General features: G+C 42.2%; 1 protein-coding gene across 2 annotated transcripts in view; it reads left to right on the top strand.

Annotated features, from left to right (window-relative positions):
* The window catches only part of TAF2 (TATA-box binding protein associated factor 2), a 70,830-nt gene extending 53,644 nt beyond the window's left edge, over positions 1-17,186 (top strand). For both annotated transcript variants that reach the window (XM_054985122.1, XM_054985121.1), the window contains one exon: positions 16,346-17,186. In XM_054985122.1, the coding sequence (XP_054841097.1) occupies positions 16,346-16,611 (266 nt within the window). In that variant the 3' untranslated portion in view covers positions 16,612-17,186. The remainder of the gene's footprint in view (positions 1-16,345) is intronic.
* Positions 17,187-17,680: the final 494 nt, after the last annotated feature.

The following is a 17,680-nucleotide window of genomic DNA, read 5'->3' as shown; positions in this document are numbered from 1 at the left end:
TTGTCTGAATGGATCCTACCAATCACATTCCCCATTCTCTGTCATTCAAGTTGCACACTAGACACTGAGTATGAGCTGATGACTTTATTTGATTTCCTACGCATAGCCTAGTTGGAGTGGCCAGATAAACACTTCAGTGCTGCTTTAAGGTATAGTTATCAGATCCTGTTCCACATTCTCTCTCATGAGCTGTTATGGTCAATAGCAAGGAATTTTCAGCTGTATTCCCAAGGCTATGAAACATCCTATCAGGACATAGGTGTGTACACATTTCTCTTGAATTTGAGGAAAAAAATATATAATGGTGGTCGTTAGGGCTTACATAATAACACACTTTGTAAACCACTCTGAATGTGGCATTAAGTTGTCCTGAAAGGCAGTAGGTAAATCAGTTTTTGTTGTTGTACTCTGCTTTTCAGGATTCACTGAATTTTTGTTTGAGCAGAGTGTTTATCACTTTAAGCTTCATCAGAACCTGATCTTTCAGGGAAGCATGCAATCGTATCTAAGGCAGGCATTTTCCTAGCTGATGAGTTAGTTGTATTAAACGGCACTACGAAGTCCAGAAGAATCAGTAGCGTTATTCTGCCTGACTCTCCCAGAGTCACCAAAACAAGCTGGGTCTCAAAACCCGACTTCTCCAAATATATTGCCCACATCCTCAGATGGAACCAACAAATATTTTTGATGCAGCTGCAATCAGTAGAGCCCAAGGTGAATTCCAGTACAGAAATTAATGTCATTGTGTATCTATGTTCAGAGACAATAAGCCTCTGAAAACTAGTGCTGCAGGCAACAGCCGAATGAGGTCCTGGCTACTGTACACTGCTGAGGGGCCTTCCAAGAGTATCTGGTTGGCCATAATGTGCACACATGAAGTTGCTGTATACTGAACCAGACTGTTGATCTGTTATGGCTGGTATCATCCATTCTGATTGTCAAGCAGTCTCCAGGTCCCAGGTAGATATCTCACCTCACCTACCACCTAATCAATAATGTGAAGCAGGAGACTAGCCAAGATGGACCATTGGTCTGATCAAGCACAGTTCTTAGGAGTGAACGTCAGCCATTTTATCCACAAACTAGTTTGTAAATGAGGGTCAGGGAGATATGTTTGATATTGCATAAGAGTTGCATGGACAGCACCTTAAAGATACAATGTTGATAGAGCAAGAGTTGGGTCCAGTAGCTCCTTAGAGACCAACTAGATTTCCAGGATATAAGCTTTCAAGAGTCAAGCTCTAGTTGAGTGATTGAAGGTTAGTGTATCTGTTGCTTTGTTACTGGTTTTGCGTTAGATTTTTAGGCCAGTAGTAATCTTTGCTGATAGATGGGCATTCTGTCCATGGAGCGCAACTATCCCATCTTCCTCCCTTCAGGTTTAAGCCCAGAATGGCCCCTGAAGTTCTATCTTTGGGGAACAGGGCCACAGAAACAACTTGAATAGGGACTGGCGAGGTCTACAATAGGAGAAGGAGAATCAGCAAAAATTCCACCCCCACTGCTTTTCTCTCTTCTGGAACTAAGCTATTGCACACTTTTATGATTTTACCTTAAGCCAACATTCATTCAGTGCACATTAAGAGAGGATATACGCATTTTGAATAATTAATAGATAACAGAACTCTTCTTTGGAAGGCACTGTACTGCATGTATTTTATTTATTTATTTATTTATTTATTTACTTAGATTTATAGTCTGCCCTCCCCAACCAAGTGCGCTCAGGGCGGATTACAACAATTTAAAACACAGTACACAATACATCAGCAATAGCCATTTAAAATATAAATAATATAAATCATTCATTTAAAACATTGGCACCATATAAATACAGCTATCAAAATTGCAAACATAGCAGCACGTTATACATTCACCTATAGACGATCATATAAAGATGTGAGATGACTTTGGGCAGGAGGGACAGAAACTCACCTCCCCCCACTGCGGGGAGGGGCATCACCCAGCATCACCCATATGCCTGGTGGAACAGCTCTGTCTTGCAGGCCCGGCGAAATGATAACAAGTCCTGCCGGGCCCTGGTCTCACAAGACAGAGCGTTCCACCAGGTTGGGGCCAGGGCTGAAAACGCCCTGGCCCTGGTCGATGCTAGGCGAGCCTCCCTAGGGCCAGGGATCTTTAACAGATGTTTATCGCTCGAGCAAAGAGTCCTCTGGGGCTCATATGGGGAGAGGCGGTCCCGCAGGTACGATGGTTCCAGTCCACTTAGGGCTTTATAGGTTAGTACCAAAACCTTGAACCTGATTCGGTACTCCACGGGTAGCCAATGCAGCTGCCGCAGTACCGGTGTTGTATGTTCCCATATTGGTGTTATGGTGATAATTTGTATTGTACATGCAATGACTGCATGGTGTCGGGTGGGGGGCGTTGTTCAGTAACAACGAATATGCTTTGCATTCAGAAGGTCGCAGGGCCATTTTCTCGCATCTGCAGTGAAAAGAATCTCAGGTGGATACAAACAGTTTCCTTGTGATTGTGGAGAGCTACCAGTCAGAGTAGCCGATTATAAACTGAACGGATTAATGGTCTGATTTAAAATACAGCCACTTCATGTATTTGTATGCTTTGCATTCCGTGTACAGCAAGCACATGAATAAAAGCACCATTTTAAAAGGCTCTTTCACAATTCATGCAGGAATAAGATAAAATTTTCTAACATGAAAACAAAATAGTTGAGGTTAAAAAAAAAAGTAAACAAGCGCTCCAAAATAAGATCTTTCAATGTTTGAGAGAAATACACTTTTTGCTTAAAACTTCTACAGAATTTTCTCTGTTCAATGGGCTTTCTCTTGGGAATTCTCACAACAGTGTTGTGAGGTAGGCTGCTAAAGGTCTCATTTCACACGTCTGACTCAGGGAGAAAAGACCTTCTCAGTGATCCTGTGGCAGAAGTTAAATTTGAAAGCAAATTTGAAAACAAATTTGAAAGGTTTACTAATGATTGTCTAAATCAGCTTCATACTTTGTCAGATACTGACAGGACTGCAGCTCATCTGAACTGAGACCCAAGAGTGGCCTCTGAGACGCTTACGACTTTTCAGATTTGACAAGATTCCAGCTATGACTAGTGTTTTTCCTGTTCTAAAGCCAGTTTTTTCTAACACACTCTTATGCCTTCTCCATTGGGATCTTTTTAAAAAGTTCAGACCTGGTTGCTTTATTTTGCTAGGAATACTGAGCACATTTGTTCTGGGGAAGCCGTTTCCCCCATATTCACTAGCACCTTTCCTTTGTCACTGGGACATTAACACCCATGATTAACTAGCTCTCTTTGACTCATTTATAACAAGATGGGACACATGTAATTGTCAAGTTATGTGTGTTTGAATCTGAAAATCTGTCCTAATGTTTGTTGGAAAAGTACAATAGCCATGTATTTTAAAAGCATTACAAATCATTCATCAAGCAAAAAGAAAAAAGATGAAAGAAAGTAACTTTGCATTGAATGTTTTCTGGACTTTCCCAGAGTTGTTTCTTGAAAGTGAAAGATCAGACAAGTCATTAGAGTTAGAGATTTGTTTGTTTGTTTTTATTTAAAGCATTTTTACTCTGCCTTTCTCTGAAACTGGACTTAGTGTGATGAAACAGTATACAATTAAAAATCCATAAAAACTAACATATAATTTAAAATTACGTAGCAGTGGCAGAATCCCTTCTGAATAATTCCACCATGCACAGCTTACAGAATGTCATCAGAGTGACCCTTCGGATCCTTTCCAGCTCTGTGTTTCTATGTCTGTGTTTCTAAAGTAGAAGCCTTCTTGACAGCTAATGGAATTTGTATTGAAACGAGCAATTATATTATTTAAGTATAAATGGAAGTGGTCTTCACTGGAATTTTTGAGCCTTACTGATGCAACAGAGTTGACTATGTTTAATTTTTATGCCTTCAGATTAGTGGTAACATATAGACAGTTATAATTTTCACACCAACAGTGATTCACAGAGGAATGCTAATTTTTAGCTTTTCACAAATCAGAAGCTGCTTTGGCATAGGCATTTTATGAGATTGTATTTACAGCATTCTTTTTTTTTTAACTGTGCAAAGCTGTTTTGCGAAATTAAATACTATATTGCTCGCTATTTTCCTTCACCTCCAGGATTTCTAATTCTGTCAGATGACAATAAAATGGACCCATAAAACCTAGTTTTTTCTGAACATTATAAGTCACATGCCATGGAGAATTATAAAGACACAAAAAATGCAAATTACTTTGTAAGTGTGTGAGCCGCTCTTATACCTGGTTCAGGCTTCTTGCATCCCCAGTTTAGGCTCATCAGAACCGAAGCCATTAAGCAACGGTGTATCTGGTCCTCCTGACAGAGAATACCAGGTCAAATGAGCAATCTGTCTGGTACAGGAGGATCTTTTAGATGGCAGCTCACTCTTGATTCTAGAGAAGATGTTCCTTTCATGGACCACAGCACGTGTAGCTTATTTTAAAAATAATGCATGGATCATTGGGCATTCAGCACATGCCCCAGAACACAGTGATCTGATTGCTGCCGATGTGTACTGGCCCCTCAAAAAACTCGTTCTGTGACTATTTGCATGTTAACCTGGCTCTTAATTCTCTGCCAGTCCCTTTATTTCAGCAATAGATGCAAGCAAATGCACTCGAGTCCTTTGTTGCTGACAAATTCAGCTGACAAAAAGACACCTTTTTGCAGAATGGCTAGGATAGAACATGGTTTTCCAAGGTGTCACCTGTGCTGAGACTGAGCTAGGAACGTGAGGTGTTGCCTGGCGCATATTAACTTAGTTGGAAATGATTGGGGCTTGTTTTCTATAAACTAGTGTGGTTTTTACTGATGTATCCCGTCTTGTGATGAGTCCTGAAGATATGTTCTAAGAGTATTGATTGGACTGCCCTGGTGGATGACCTGCACCAGGAAGTGAACAGGAAAAGTGCCATCTTATTCATTCCCCTTGACTTTTCAGTGGCTTTTGATACCATTGAACATGGTGTCCTTCTGGACCGCCTTTCGGGGTGGGGACTGGGGGCATTGTTTTGCATCTGGGGGCATTGTTTTACAGCTATTTGAAGCTGCTGGGAGAGGTCATCCAGGGATTCGGGTTGAGTGGTCACCAGTATGCGGATGACACTCAGCTGTATCTTGCGCTTCCAACAGATCCCGGGGAGGCTGTGGAAACTGTGAACTTGGAGGTGGTTTTGGAGTGGATGAGGGTTAACAAGCTGAACGTTAATCATGACAAAATGGAGGTGCTACTTGTAGGGGAAGGTATGACCCAGCAATTGAAATATCTCACGTTCTGGATGGGATTGCACTCCCCCTAAAGGAGCAGGACTTGTCCTCCTGTTGGATAAGCAGGTGGCAGTGAAGGCCATGAGTGCCTTTCACTAGATCTGTTTGGTGAGCTGGCTGTGGCCTTCCTGGATAGGAAAGATCGTGCCACGGAGATCTGTGTCCTGGGAACATCTAGATTAGATTACTGCAGTGTGCTTTATGTGGCTGCCCCTGAAGACTGTCTGGTTTGCAACTGGTACAGAGTGCTGCAGCCAGAGTGTTGTCTGGGGTGGGTCATAGGGCCCATATCACTTCAGTCTTGTTCCATCTGCACTGGCATCAGTTTCCTTCCAGGTCCAATTCAAGGTGCTGCTGGTATTGATCTTTAAAGCTCCGTGCACCTTGTGACCAGCATATTTTAAGGATTGCCTTCTCCCATATAAACCGGCCCCTCTGCGGTCATCTTTCGAACTCTCTCCTGCTGGAGATTTGTCTGTCTCCGTCTATTGCTGTCTTCTACCAGTGGGTGAAGGCTTTGGTTTCATTTGGCACCCCCCCAGTAAACTCTTACTGGCCTCACTGGTGAGTGTAGGTGTGCGGCTGTTTATATGTCTTAATTTTTTTGTAATTATGTATACATTTTAAATGTCAATATTTTACAAGTTTTAGCATTTGCTGTTCATTGCCTTAAGGAGCCTGTTTTGGGTGGCAAGGCGGCATGTAAATATTTTAAATAAAATAAATGAGTATACCCTGCAGACTCTTGTGATAGAGGGAGTGTCTTGCTCATTCTTTGTTTTTTAAGCAAAGATTTACAGTGCCTTTCTGTGCATAGTTGCACCCCCCTGAGCCCAGTGAGTTTAGTGGACCTAGAAGGACTGTAACTTTGCCTAAGATCCAGACTGTTAGTGCTGCATTACTCCTACTAATTATGTCCTTAAAAATGACTTCACCTGAAAATATATTCAAGGTTTTCACCAAACGTCCTGGAGTGAGCCCTGGAGACAGTATGACCATAGACAGTTTCAGTACTTTATCCTTTAAAATGAAGTGCTGCTGTGGCAAATACAGTCTACAGTGAGGCCTTGTAAAGAAATGCAGGGAAGTGTCCAAGTACCTAGGCCAAGAAGTAGCTCTTTTTCTGGTGTTTCGTAATACTTGTTCTGTGCTATTCTCGTACACCCTTACGGGGGGTATAAAGTTATAATAAACAAAAGATGCTGGAGAACAGTGCCAGAAAGCTAACAGATGTTGCTTAAGGGACATTTGTGTCGACCAGCTGCATGCTCCATATTGTTCCATGTCAAGTATGCTGGGGATAGAAACGGGCGCAGTGCAAATAAGCTGGGCCAGTTGGCCGATTTACAGGCAAAGAGAGCTATTTTGGGAGTCACGTGTATTCTGAATGGCCCTTGCTTTTGGAGCACTGCAAGGTCATCTCTCACCTCTGCCAGTGAACCTGTGCTGTGGTGCTGAACTGCAACCATGCCACTCTTCCCCACATTGTATGCACCTGACCAAGGGGGCTCTGGCTTAGGAAAGGGGAAGTCCAGTTAATGAATTGATTTTGTAGATGCCACAAGACTGTTCATTGTTTTTGGCTGCAGTAGACCAGCATGGCTTCCTTTATAGAATTTACAATGTTTCTGGAAGCCCAGAGGCTGGATTGTTGAGGATTTTGCCTTCACCACCCTAAAGATTGTATGTCACTGGCTTGACTGCCTCATTTCACACATAAGTGGTTATCTTAGCCCATCAGGGTGAGGGGAAACTCTGTATTACTGATACTTGTTGTTAAGGCACTTTGAACAAATGCATTAGGAAAGTGAGATGTAAATTGTTTTAATTAATTGGTAACCAGTAAACTTGCAGGTTGCTGTGAGTATAGTGTTTGATGGATGGCTTTCTTGTCTGCAGAAGATTTCAGAATTAGCTCCTGATGGGTGGTGGTGATCTTACAAAGGCAATGGACAAACTAGTGGAGGATGTTAATAGATGGCTAGTAGCTGTCATCGCTAATGATGGGATCTTTGCAGGGCTTTTTTCTGGGAAAAGGTGGTGGAACTCAGTGGGTTGCCCTCAGAGAAAATGGTCACATGGCTGGTGGCCCCGCCCCCTGATCTCCAGACAGAGGGGAGTTGAGATTGCACTCCGTGCTGCAGCAGCGCGGAGTGCAATCTCAACTCCCCTCTGTCTGGAGATCAGGGGGCGGGGCCACCAGCCATGTGACCATTTTCAAGAGGTTCTGGAACTCCGTTCCCCCGCGTTCCCCCTGAAAAAAAGCCCTAGATCTTTGTATTTAGGAGCAGCATTCAGCTGATGACCAGATTCTTCATTTATACCCCATTGTTCTCCTCCCCTGGGGACCCAAAGTAGCTTGCAACATTGTCCCCATTTCTGTCCTCACAACCACCCTGTGGCTGGCTAGGCTGCAAGAGAGTGACTGGCCCAAACTCACCCAGCAAGCTTCCATAGCAGAGCGGGGATTCAAACCTGGGTCTCCAGGATCCTGGTCTGACGCTCTAACCATTACACCACAGTGATTGTTGGGAAAAGCATGAACAAAAGAAGGGAATGGTCGTGTCAACCCAGAGCTAGGTTTCATGAAGATGTGGTTTCATAATACACAAATCATGATGAAAGGTGTTGGCATGCTTGCAAAAGTAATTTTTAACATTTTGGTTTTTTTACATTTTCCACTGTGCACTCTTTGTTACGTTGAGGAAGAGTGGTGTGGGGGTGGGCAGGGGCAGGATAATGTTCGAAGCTGGATTTTGTTCTATTTTACCATCACTTTATAGAAATGAGAACACTAAGCATCAAGACAAATAGCTAATGTTTGTGTTCTTAATTTTATGAATGTTTGAACCTGCTTAGGAAAAAAATTACCCAGGGCGTTGCATACTATAGTAAAGCATCTCTGTTTAAAAGCAGCATCTCGTTTGTCAAAAGCTAAAAGTTAGCACCCTTTTGCATTCCTCCACTCCACTGTTGGTTTGAAAATTATAACTCTGTCCTAAAGACAGTAGTTTTGAAAGCATCAATAAGAAGTCTTTTTAAGCCGCTGATGTCATTCAGGATCTGACTCCTAATATGAAAAACAGATTTTATTTGCTATTAAACCTTCAAACGCAGTAGGAAGTGTTCCACCCTCAGTTCTGTAGGGATCAAAGGAACTAGAAGAGCAGGCTGTATTCGTGTCGTAATTCTGCACTCCAGTTTTCAGATTATTTTATACAGTGTAAAGGAGGTTTCCACATCGTGTTGCATGAGCAAATCAAAGAAAGCCTTTGTTCTTGAGTCGTTACGTGGAAGATTTATGGTTTACTTTTCTTAGCGGGGCTCCATTTTTAACTTGCCCTTTTTCTAAGGAGTCTCAGGATGGCATAGATGGGCATTGTAGCTCGGTGGCACAATGCGCACACTCATACCAGCCCTCTGAAGCAAGTTAGACTGAGAGACTGTGCCTGGCCTGAGGTCACCTAGTGAGCTTCCTGATGCAATGGTGACGTGAACCTGGATGTCTCTGACCCAAGCCAGCAGTTCTCAGCAGGGGTTTTTTTCAGCAGGAACGCAGTGGAACAGAGTTCCGGCACCTCTTGAAAATGGTCACATGGCCGGTGGCCCCGCCCCCTGATCTCCAGACAGAGGGGAGTTTAGATTGCCCTCCGCGCCGTGGCACAGATGGCAATCTAAACTCCCCTCTGTCTGGAGATCAGGGGGCGGGGCCACCGGCCATGTGACCATTTTCGCCAAGGGCAATTTGAACTTTAAAAAACAACCCCCCCCTGTTCCAGCTGACCCAAAGTGACGTTATTGTGCAGTCCTGAGTTCCACCACCTCTTTTCCCAGAAAAAAGCCCTGGTTCTCAGCATCACGCTGCCTCACTTTACTAAGTAGACTTGCTTAGAACACAGTCCCATTGAGTGTGGAGATTTGATTTACTAGTAGATAAACATATATGTTATGTTATATTACAATGCATGCTATGTCATATTGTATGGTATAGTATATAATAGATACTATATTGATAGTATATTCGATAGAGTATATGTTTAAAAGAATTAGAATATGCTTAGAGTAAGAGATATTATGATCTGTGTGTTGTAGAAAAACATAAGTGAAATAGAATTAAGTAAAAATAGGGGGTAAGGGTTGGAAAGCTGTTGGAAGTCAATAGGGAGGGGGGAGGAAAAGGGTGGGGAACAGAACTAATTAGATATGAAGGGAATGTATGTATTAAATTTGGGAATTTAAACTCACCAATAAAAAATTAAAAAAAAAAATCAAGATTGCTGGCATGAGCGCCTTCAAGCATCACGTAGTACCAGGAGACCAGGAAGTGTAAGTAGCTTTCCATCTCTCCCTCCTTACCATCCTGGTGTTATATGGGGAGGGCATGGTGTTTAAGGTTGATTTAGATGTCCATATGGAAAATGCCCTTTTTATTGCAGCAAGAGATGGTTAAAATATATAAGAGACTAAGAGAACATTAATGACTAACAAGATTTTATTCCAGCAAAAGCTTCATGAACTAGAGTCTACTTTGTCAGATGCACCTGATGTGGGCTGTAGTTCACAAAGTTGATGCTGAAATAAAATTAGTCTTTCTGGAGTTACTACACTTTTGTTTCTTTTGCTGCAATGGACTAACAAAGCTACCCCTATGGAATTACACAAATACGGGTTGGTAAGGTTGGAATAGCCTGTGGAGCCAAGAGCCATAGTAATCATGAGGCAGCCCCCAATTTGGGGTAGACCAGAAGGCATGTCACGGCTCCCCCATGCTCTCACTTTTCCTGGTATTGTCGTGAGCTCTGTGCTGGGATATCTGGGGACCAGTTAACCTTCTCCATAGGGAGAGCAATTCTGATTCTAAACATCTGTTCCACAGAGAAAACTAATAATTATGTTGGCCTCTGAACATCCCAAACTGGGGGAAGGTGCCAAGTGAATAGGCTAGTATAATGCCTGTTCTGTTCCAAGGAATATTACTAACCACTTCAAAAGCAAACTCCAGGACCTCACCCTTCTGTGGTGGTTTTGGATAGTTAACTGAGAATCCCCGATTCAGTTTCTTGTTTCATGAACCATCAGAAGAGCAGAGTCCCCTTTAGTGCAGCAGGGTGTACATCTTTAGAACAATACGAAGGAAGTGTTTTGGACCACATTATTAATCACACAGAATTGAAGATGATGACATGAGTATTCATACATGTTGAGGACACAGGGATGCTAAAGCCCAGGAATCAGAGGGAGTGTGGAGATGTATTCAAGGGTGGCATTTGAGTTGCAGAAGGAAATTTATTAACATTTGCTGAACGTTGTGTTAATTTTTTTGAGAGCCAGCCATTGATGTGTTCTCAGTGGCTAATTTCAAAAGAAAAGTAACTTAAGGTTTTTGGAAGCTATGAGATAGCAACCTAACGAGTTCTTAATATCGATTTTTTTTATATATTAAGAGGTATAAGTGGTGGGTCTGTCCGAGGACCTGTTTTACTGGTTCAGATTCAAGATGTCTGTTCTCCACAGTATGAATTGCCTTCTCATATGTCCTTTTCCATGCATTTTGATGCTTTCTGCAGTATGTCACTTTTATAACCGCATTTGGGGAGTTGGTGTTAGAAGTTTGGAAAAATACCTTATGGCACCGAAGAGGCTATACCTAGGTTTTGATACCTAGAATTAACAGAGACTCCCCTCCCCCCCTTATTTTGGTATATGTGTTAATTTCCAACCTTTTTTCTTAGCAGAGATCTTTTTAAGAACCAGTAAGGATTTCAGCCCTAAAACTTGAGGGATTGTATTCTGGTGACTCGGACCCTACCAAACACATTAAGTTTGTCTTGCATGGCAGTTTGTGATGTTAGCAAGCTGGTATTCCAGATGCAGGCTGGTTTTGAACAACTGGTTTTCAGTGACTCATTCATTTTTTAATTCTTACATATTTTTAATGATGCAATTCTGAGGACTTGGGGCTCTAAATCAAATACTTGGCTCTTTTCAGTTTTCCTGTTTTTCTGGTATTCATGTATATATTCTCCATTTTGTGCTTTTGCAGTTGGTTTTTAAACTTGTGTTTTGAAATGGCTCTGAAATCTGGTCTGGTTTCTTGTGTGTTAGATGTGTGTACCCAAACCATCGGGGTGCCCTTTTTATGTTCATGTAATGAATTGAGAATGACAGCTTCTTAGATACAATATAAGCCCATAATGTAGAAGCTGTAATCATGTGGTCAGAGGCTTCTCTGGGAATAGAACAGGGCAAGGAATCCAGCATTTTAAAGAGACAGTAACGTTAAAAAGTCAGCAGGCATAAGGCTCCTAGGAAAATCACCCTAACCTATTAATCTCTAAACAGAATAGTGCTTTCCTTTATTAGAGGCTGCCCTGTATCTTAGGGGCTGTGGCTTAGTGTTAGCTTTGCATCCAGAAGGACCCAGATTTAGTCCATAAGATTTCCAATTAAAGGGTCTTGAGTAGCAAGTATTAGGAAGTCCTGTCTCTGCCTGAGACCCTGGAGAGCTGCAGCTAGTAACAATAAAAACAGTACTTAAACAGATGAACTGGTGGTCTGACTTGGGGGTTTTCCGCACAGATTTCCCCCCTCAGTTCTTGTCCATGCTGCTCCAATTTGTCCCTTGATTTCTGCACACATTTTTTTGTCTTTAGTTTTTGCTTCATTCCCACACCACCACCACATTTTTTCCTCTTTTACCCCTGGTTTTTTTTTTCTGGAAACCGATTTTGAGTTGATTTTTTCCCCTTGTGTGTAATTTTTTTTATTTTTGTTTGTCGTGCCCGCTCCCAACCACCTCCATTTTGTGATTATTGGACTTTGTCATTGTTGAACCACTCCTTCTCCCCACTTCCTTTCTCCTCTTCTGGGACTTGTTTTGATCTCTTTTTTTTAATTGTCAGTTTTGTATTGCTATATTGATGTACCATTGTAATAATAGGTATAGCAGGGTCTCTGAATTCATATTTTAAAAAAGTAAGTCTCTGGCCCCCTCCATTGTGGAGGTATGCCTTTTCCCTTTTATCTTCTCAAGGGAAGGGGATAGAGACTTTTTTTTAAATCGTCAATTTTATATCCACAGATCGATTCTGTTGTAATAGAAGGTACAGCAGGTTCTCTGAATTCTCAGCTTTCATTTAATAAAAGATAAGCAAGTCTCTAGTCCATTCCATTGTGGAGATATGCTTTTCCTTATATCTCTGGAAGGGAAGAGGCTAGAGACTTAGTTTCTTTAAAAGATGAAACCTGGGAATTCAGAGAATATGTTGCACCTGTTATTATTTATTTATTTATATTCCACCTTTCTCACTGAGACTCAAGGCAGGTTACATAGTGTGAGATTAGTACAGTCAGTGGCAAGGACAAGGGCAGGCATTTCCATACAGTGTCAAGAACATTTCCATAAACAATGTCGTAGGGTAAACGAATGCAAGTTTACAAAGACATAGTATTAGCAAGGATCCAGTATGGGGTTGAAGAATTGCTGAATTGCTATTACAATGGTAGGTCGATCTATCAATATGAATTTAACAATGTTTTTTAATTTGCAAAAGCCTGTTGGCCCTGGGGAAGGGGAAACAGCCACTCCTGGCACCAGAAACAGCAGCACGGTTTGAAAAACACGTAGTCGCTGCTACTCCAAGCTTCATCCCAACAGAGGTCAGTTTGCCCCGCCAGTGCTGGCCTCCACCTCCTGGCTTGGTCAGGCCAGGCAGGGCTTTCTGGTTTGGAGGGGGGGCATAGGTATGGGTAGCCGAGCTGCTCCCCTTTAGACCTCCTCACGCAAAGACTTCCCCATGTATTCATTTTCAGTCTGTTTAAAAAGCTCACCCCTTACATCTATCTATCAATATAAGCATGCACAAAAAAAGAAAAGGGGGTGCTATGACATCACCAATGATACCACTGCTGGCGACAGCACCCTCACTTTAAAATCCTGATTATTTAAGGCACATGAACAAAACAAACCAACTCCACAGCTGTAAAAATTCAGAGGGAGGGCAGACGTGCAGAAGAACCTACCGACTCTAGTGTCTGGTGATCAGTGGCTAAGAAAATCAGCAATAAGTCAAGTATGAGGAAAAGCCCTTGGTATAAGACAGTTTCATGTATGAATCTCTCTGGTTGGTGGAAGAGTATCTCCACATGATGATTTCTTCCATATGGCTAGCTTTTAGATACATAGATAAACTCTTACCTCCAAAACTTGTTTCTTCTGCAGATTTAGTCTGAGCTTATATATTTCAGAGGCCTTGTAAGTTTGGTAACCGGTAGTGTTGAGGTACCAGTCAATTAGCAGTCAGTTTGCATTCAAATATTTCACAAAACCAACAATGCCACCACCATGTTGGCAGGAGCTCACCTTTTTAAATTCATGATGGTGTCATTTGGTAGTTAGGCCAGGAGTAAGGACAGCCTGCCCCCTAGGCCCTACAATAATTGAGGGCAGAAGTAGCAGCAAAGCAACGATTCTCCTGCTGGCCTTTACTTCCTGATTGTGGCCAGCACTTTAGCACAGAGCTGGCTAAACTGCACACGTCACAGAATGAAGTTCTGTTCACTGCCCAGAGCCCCTGGGGATGGGCGGTATATAAATTGAAATATAAATATAAATAAAATATAAAGTGTGTAAGTTCTGTACTGTCATGTATTGTATAATGTTTTCAGATTTGTTTCTTCAGCCTATTAAAGAAAAATTCAATTAAGAATTTCAGAATTTGGGGGACAGGCCGTGGTTCAATGGAAGAGCATCTGGTTGGCATGCTGAAGGTCCCAGGTTCAATTCCTGGCATCTCCAGTTAAACAGATCGGGTAATAGAGGGCGTGAAAGGCCCTGAGATTCTGGAGAGCTGATGCTAGTATGAGTAGATAGTACTGACCAAGGGTCTGATTCAGTATAAAGCAGCTTCCTGTTTTCAATTTCCTCCAAAAAAGCTTAGCCAGTGTGTCTGGGATAGGGCATAAATCCTTCTCACCCTTCTGATTCTTAGTGGGTACTCCTGGAGTCAAAGATTATGAGTCTTTGTTGATTAGCTTAGCCGCTCTGAGAATCTGAAAGATGGCACGTGAACATTAGGTCTTGCTTCTCCCCCCGCCCCCTCCCGGTTCAAGAGGACAACAGAACTAGTTGTGAATGGCGTCCTGTTAGAGGCAGAGGTGAACATGCTGAATTCGTGGTCAAGGGAAAGGCTTTGCAGGCTGGAGGTTTACATCTAGAACACCAGATCCCCACAATCCCCAACGTGACTCCTGTTTATTTCAGTTGGAGATAACTTATCTTTTTGTTGTCTCCGATTATCACACACATAGGAGCTTGAGCCTGTGTAAACGGCAGTGTTATGAACATAATTTCAGCATCTAGCTCTGTCTTCTTGTTAATTTTTATTTCGGGGGGGGGGGGAGAAATTTACACTGCAATACAATGTCAAGTCACACAGCCATTTCTTATCTTTTTCTGACTCTTCTGCAGTAATTCTAGGTGCTAAGAATAAAAAGACCCCTCCTCCTATTCAGTGCCCTATGAGCATCTGCAGTAGAGATCAACTTCAGCATTAGCTCTCGTTCAAGCTTACTTTTCCATGCAGACTTGTACATGGCCACTGCCTATGCAAGTAAATGTGGACACATTCATTAGACTTGCACAGCCTTCCACGGCTGTGAGAGAGTTAGTTGGGAGGGTGTTTTAGGATGATCAGAAGAATGGGACTTTGGCAACCCATTTCAAGTAATCACCACCAGGTTTTCTCACCTTAGTCTGATATTTGAGAGAACTTCACATGTTGGATATTGTATGTGGCTTAAAGGCACCCTGATTAGTCAATCTGATGGTCAAAAACAGGGTGTTGTGAAGCTTTTCTTTTATGTAAAACAATTAAATTAGGCTTAATTTAATTTCATAGCCTGCCTTCCCCGCAAACCTGTCCCTGTTCCTCTGCTGGCTTTCTTCGCTTTCGTTGTGCTGATAGTCAGAAATTGTTTTATTGACTTGAGGCAAAGACAGGAAGAAGCGAAGCCGATCCCACTACTCAGGCGGAGGGTAGCGGTTGAGAAATAGGAACCGAAGTAGAAGCAAATGTTGACATCTATAAAGATGATAAAAGGAGCAACCTTACATTAACTCGGTCTAATGGATCATCTAGCTCAGCACCACCTGTTGTGACTGAAACCACTTAATGGAGATGTTGGGTTGGATCAAGCACGGGGGTCGTGGATCCTCCTTTCTTTCCTCTCTTCCCAGGAGCTCTTTCCACGGAACAATATCCCCACAGGTTGGTGGGCTGCAGTGAAGAGGGACACGGGGAAGAAAGCATTCTGCCCTCCCTCTTGCATCCGTTCCTTCCCACAGCAGTCACCCAACATACATAACTGTTAGCCCACGCAGGTTCCACAAACCTAGGAATGAAGTTTCTGGGATCAAAAAGGACTGCTGGGGGAAGGGGAAAGCAGGGAAGTTGGAAGACACCAGCGCGTTCCATTGACGAGTCTGGATCCAACCCATTAGGCAGACATCTTTAACGAGATGCTAGGGATCGAACCTGGTGCATCCACATGTAATGTGCGTGCTCTGCTGTCCCTTCTTCCTGCTCATAATAATAAAATGCTTAGCATTCATGCATTGTTTTCAGGTGTCCAAAGCACTTCACTTCTTGCATTATTTTGTGGCAGGGGATGAAGTTCAAACCAAGGACTTGTTGGTCTGTCAACTCTGTGATATCACCTCATTGTATGAAGTTATGCGGAAACAATTGGTAAAGACTCTAAACCATGTGCTAAGATCTACTTTAACATAAAAAGCTGTTTTTGTCATTTAAAGGGCATAAGTCTGAAAGTTAGAATGGTAAATCGTTGTGCATTACAGATTTGTGACTTCAGTGCTAAAGGACTGTGCAGGCTAGAAATAAAACAGTCAACAGAATTTTACAAAATATAGATATGTGGGCCCTAGAAATGCATTGCTGATCCCCCTCCTCAGAGCTTTTGGGTTCCTGCTTACTCTGAAAATTTTACGTGTTATATTAATGTTGTAAAACTGAGTTTGTTCTTTGACCTTCTGTTCCAGGTAAAGAACAGTCTTCACTCGACTTAAACATGTTGCCAATCCCTGCGCCTCCGCTGCCTGGGTTCACGAAAGAGTCCAGCTCCTCGAAGCACAGTGAGCACCATCACCACCACCATCACGAGCACAAGAAGAAGAAGAAGAAGCACAAACACAAGCATAAGCACAAACACAAACACGACAGCAAGGAGAAGGAGAAGGAGCCCTTCACCTTCTCCAACAGCCCTGCCAGCGGGCGCTCTGTTCGCTCTCCATCACTGTCGGACTGAAACGAGCTCCTCTTGCTTTGCTACAGCTGTATCGAAAGGCCGAGTTCATAAAAGGCTTCTTACGTGTGCCGCCAGAATGAATTGTTTTAAAACCTTTGATGGCTGTCACGAATAAGAAGCCAACTGCCAAATCCTCTGGAAAAGTTGTGGGTCCCATGTTGTATAACGTAATGTAGACCTCCCAAGGAAACAAAGACCTTCGACTGATCTCTTTTCAACATGTTGTTTAACCATTGCTGTTTACCATGTTGTAATTTTAAAAAAAAATGCTTGCATGGTTGGAGGTAAAAATGTCTTATTGGTAGGTAGAATGCTGATTTAAAAAAAAAAAAATTATGTGCATATAGCCCATGCGGCTTGAACTGCATTTGGCAATCACTTCCACAATTTTTTTTTTTTTTTTGCTTGCAGAAAAATGCTGCTGTTTTTGCTGTGTCCTGTAATCAGTCTCGTAATTATATAATTAAGTTTGGGCAAAAGCAAGCCCTTGCAAAATTGGCAAAGGCAGCAGTTCCATAAAATGTCAGTTAACCTTTAAAATGCACTCCTTGTAAAGTGGCCACGGGTGGGGGGGGGGGGGGACGACTTCTCTGCAAAAACTTTTAAAACTCCTATGATAAATTTCCTGGAAAAAATTGTGAGTAAAAATCTCTTGATCGTACAGTGAGTTGCCGTTTAGGCTGTTTGGGTATATAAAGGAACAATATCCAGCAAGTATTCAGTTTTCAAAGCTTAGTGTATATTGCGAAAAAAATATATGTTTCTATTTCCTTTCTCCGTCGTTGTAGTACATCCTTCTTTCCCACTACAGTTTTCAAGAATATTTTACGTCTGGTTTGTTTTTTTTTTTCTCCCTTCCTTGTATGTTTGGCCTTTAGATTAAATATTTTATTGGATTTTTTCCCCCTTCGTTATAAAGTCAGTGGAGAGAACAACGGCAATACAGGAAAACAGATTTCAAGAAGGGACTGAAAATGGATTTTCTAAAGAGACGATCGTTTGTTAATAAATACTTTTTATATAGCCTGTTGTTGATTGTGTACCTGCTGTATAAAATCATCAGGGTATA

This window comes from Eublepharis macularius, chromosome 7 (genome assembly GCF_028583425.1).
Source record: "Eublepharis macularius isolate TG4126 chromosome 7, MPM_Emac_v1.0, whole genome shotgun sequence".
In the NCBI taxonomy this organism is placed as follows: domain Eukaryota; kingdom Metazoa; phylum Chordata; class Lepidosauria; order Squamata; family Eublepharidae; genus Eublepharis; species Eublepharis macularius.
The sequence above is the reverse complement of the archived record's forward strand: the minus strand, read 5'-3'. Positions and strand labels throughout refer to the sequence as shown.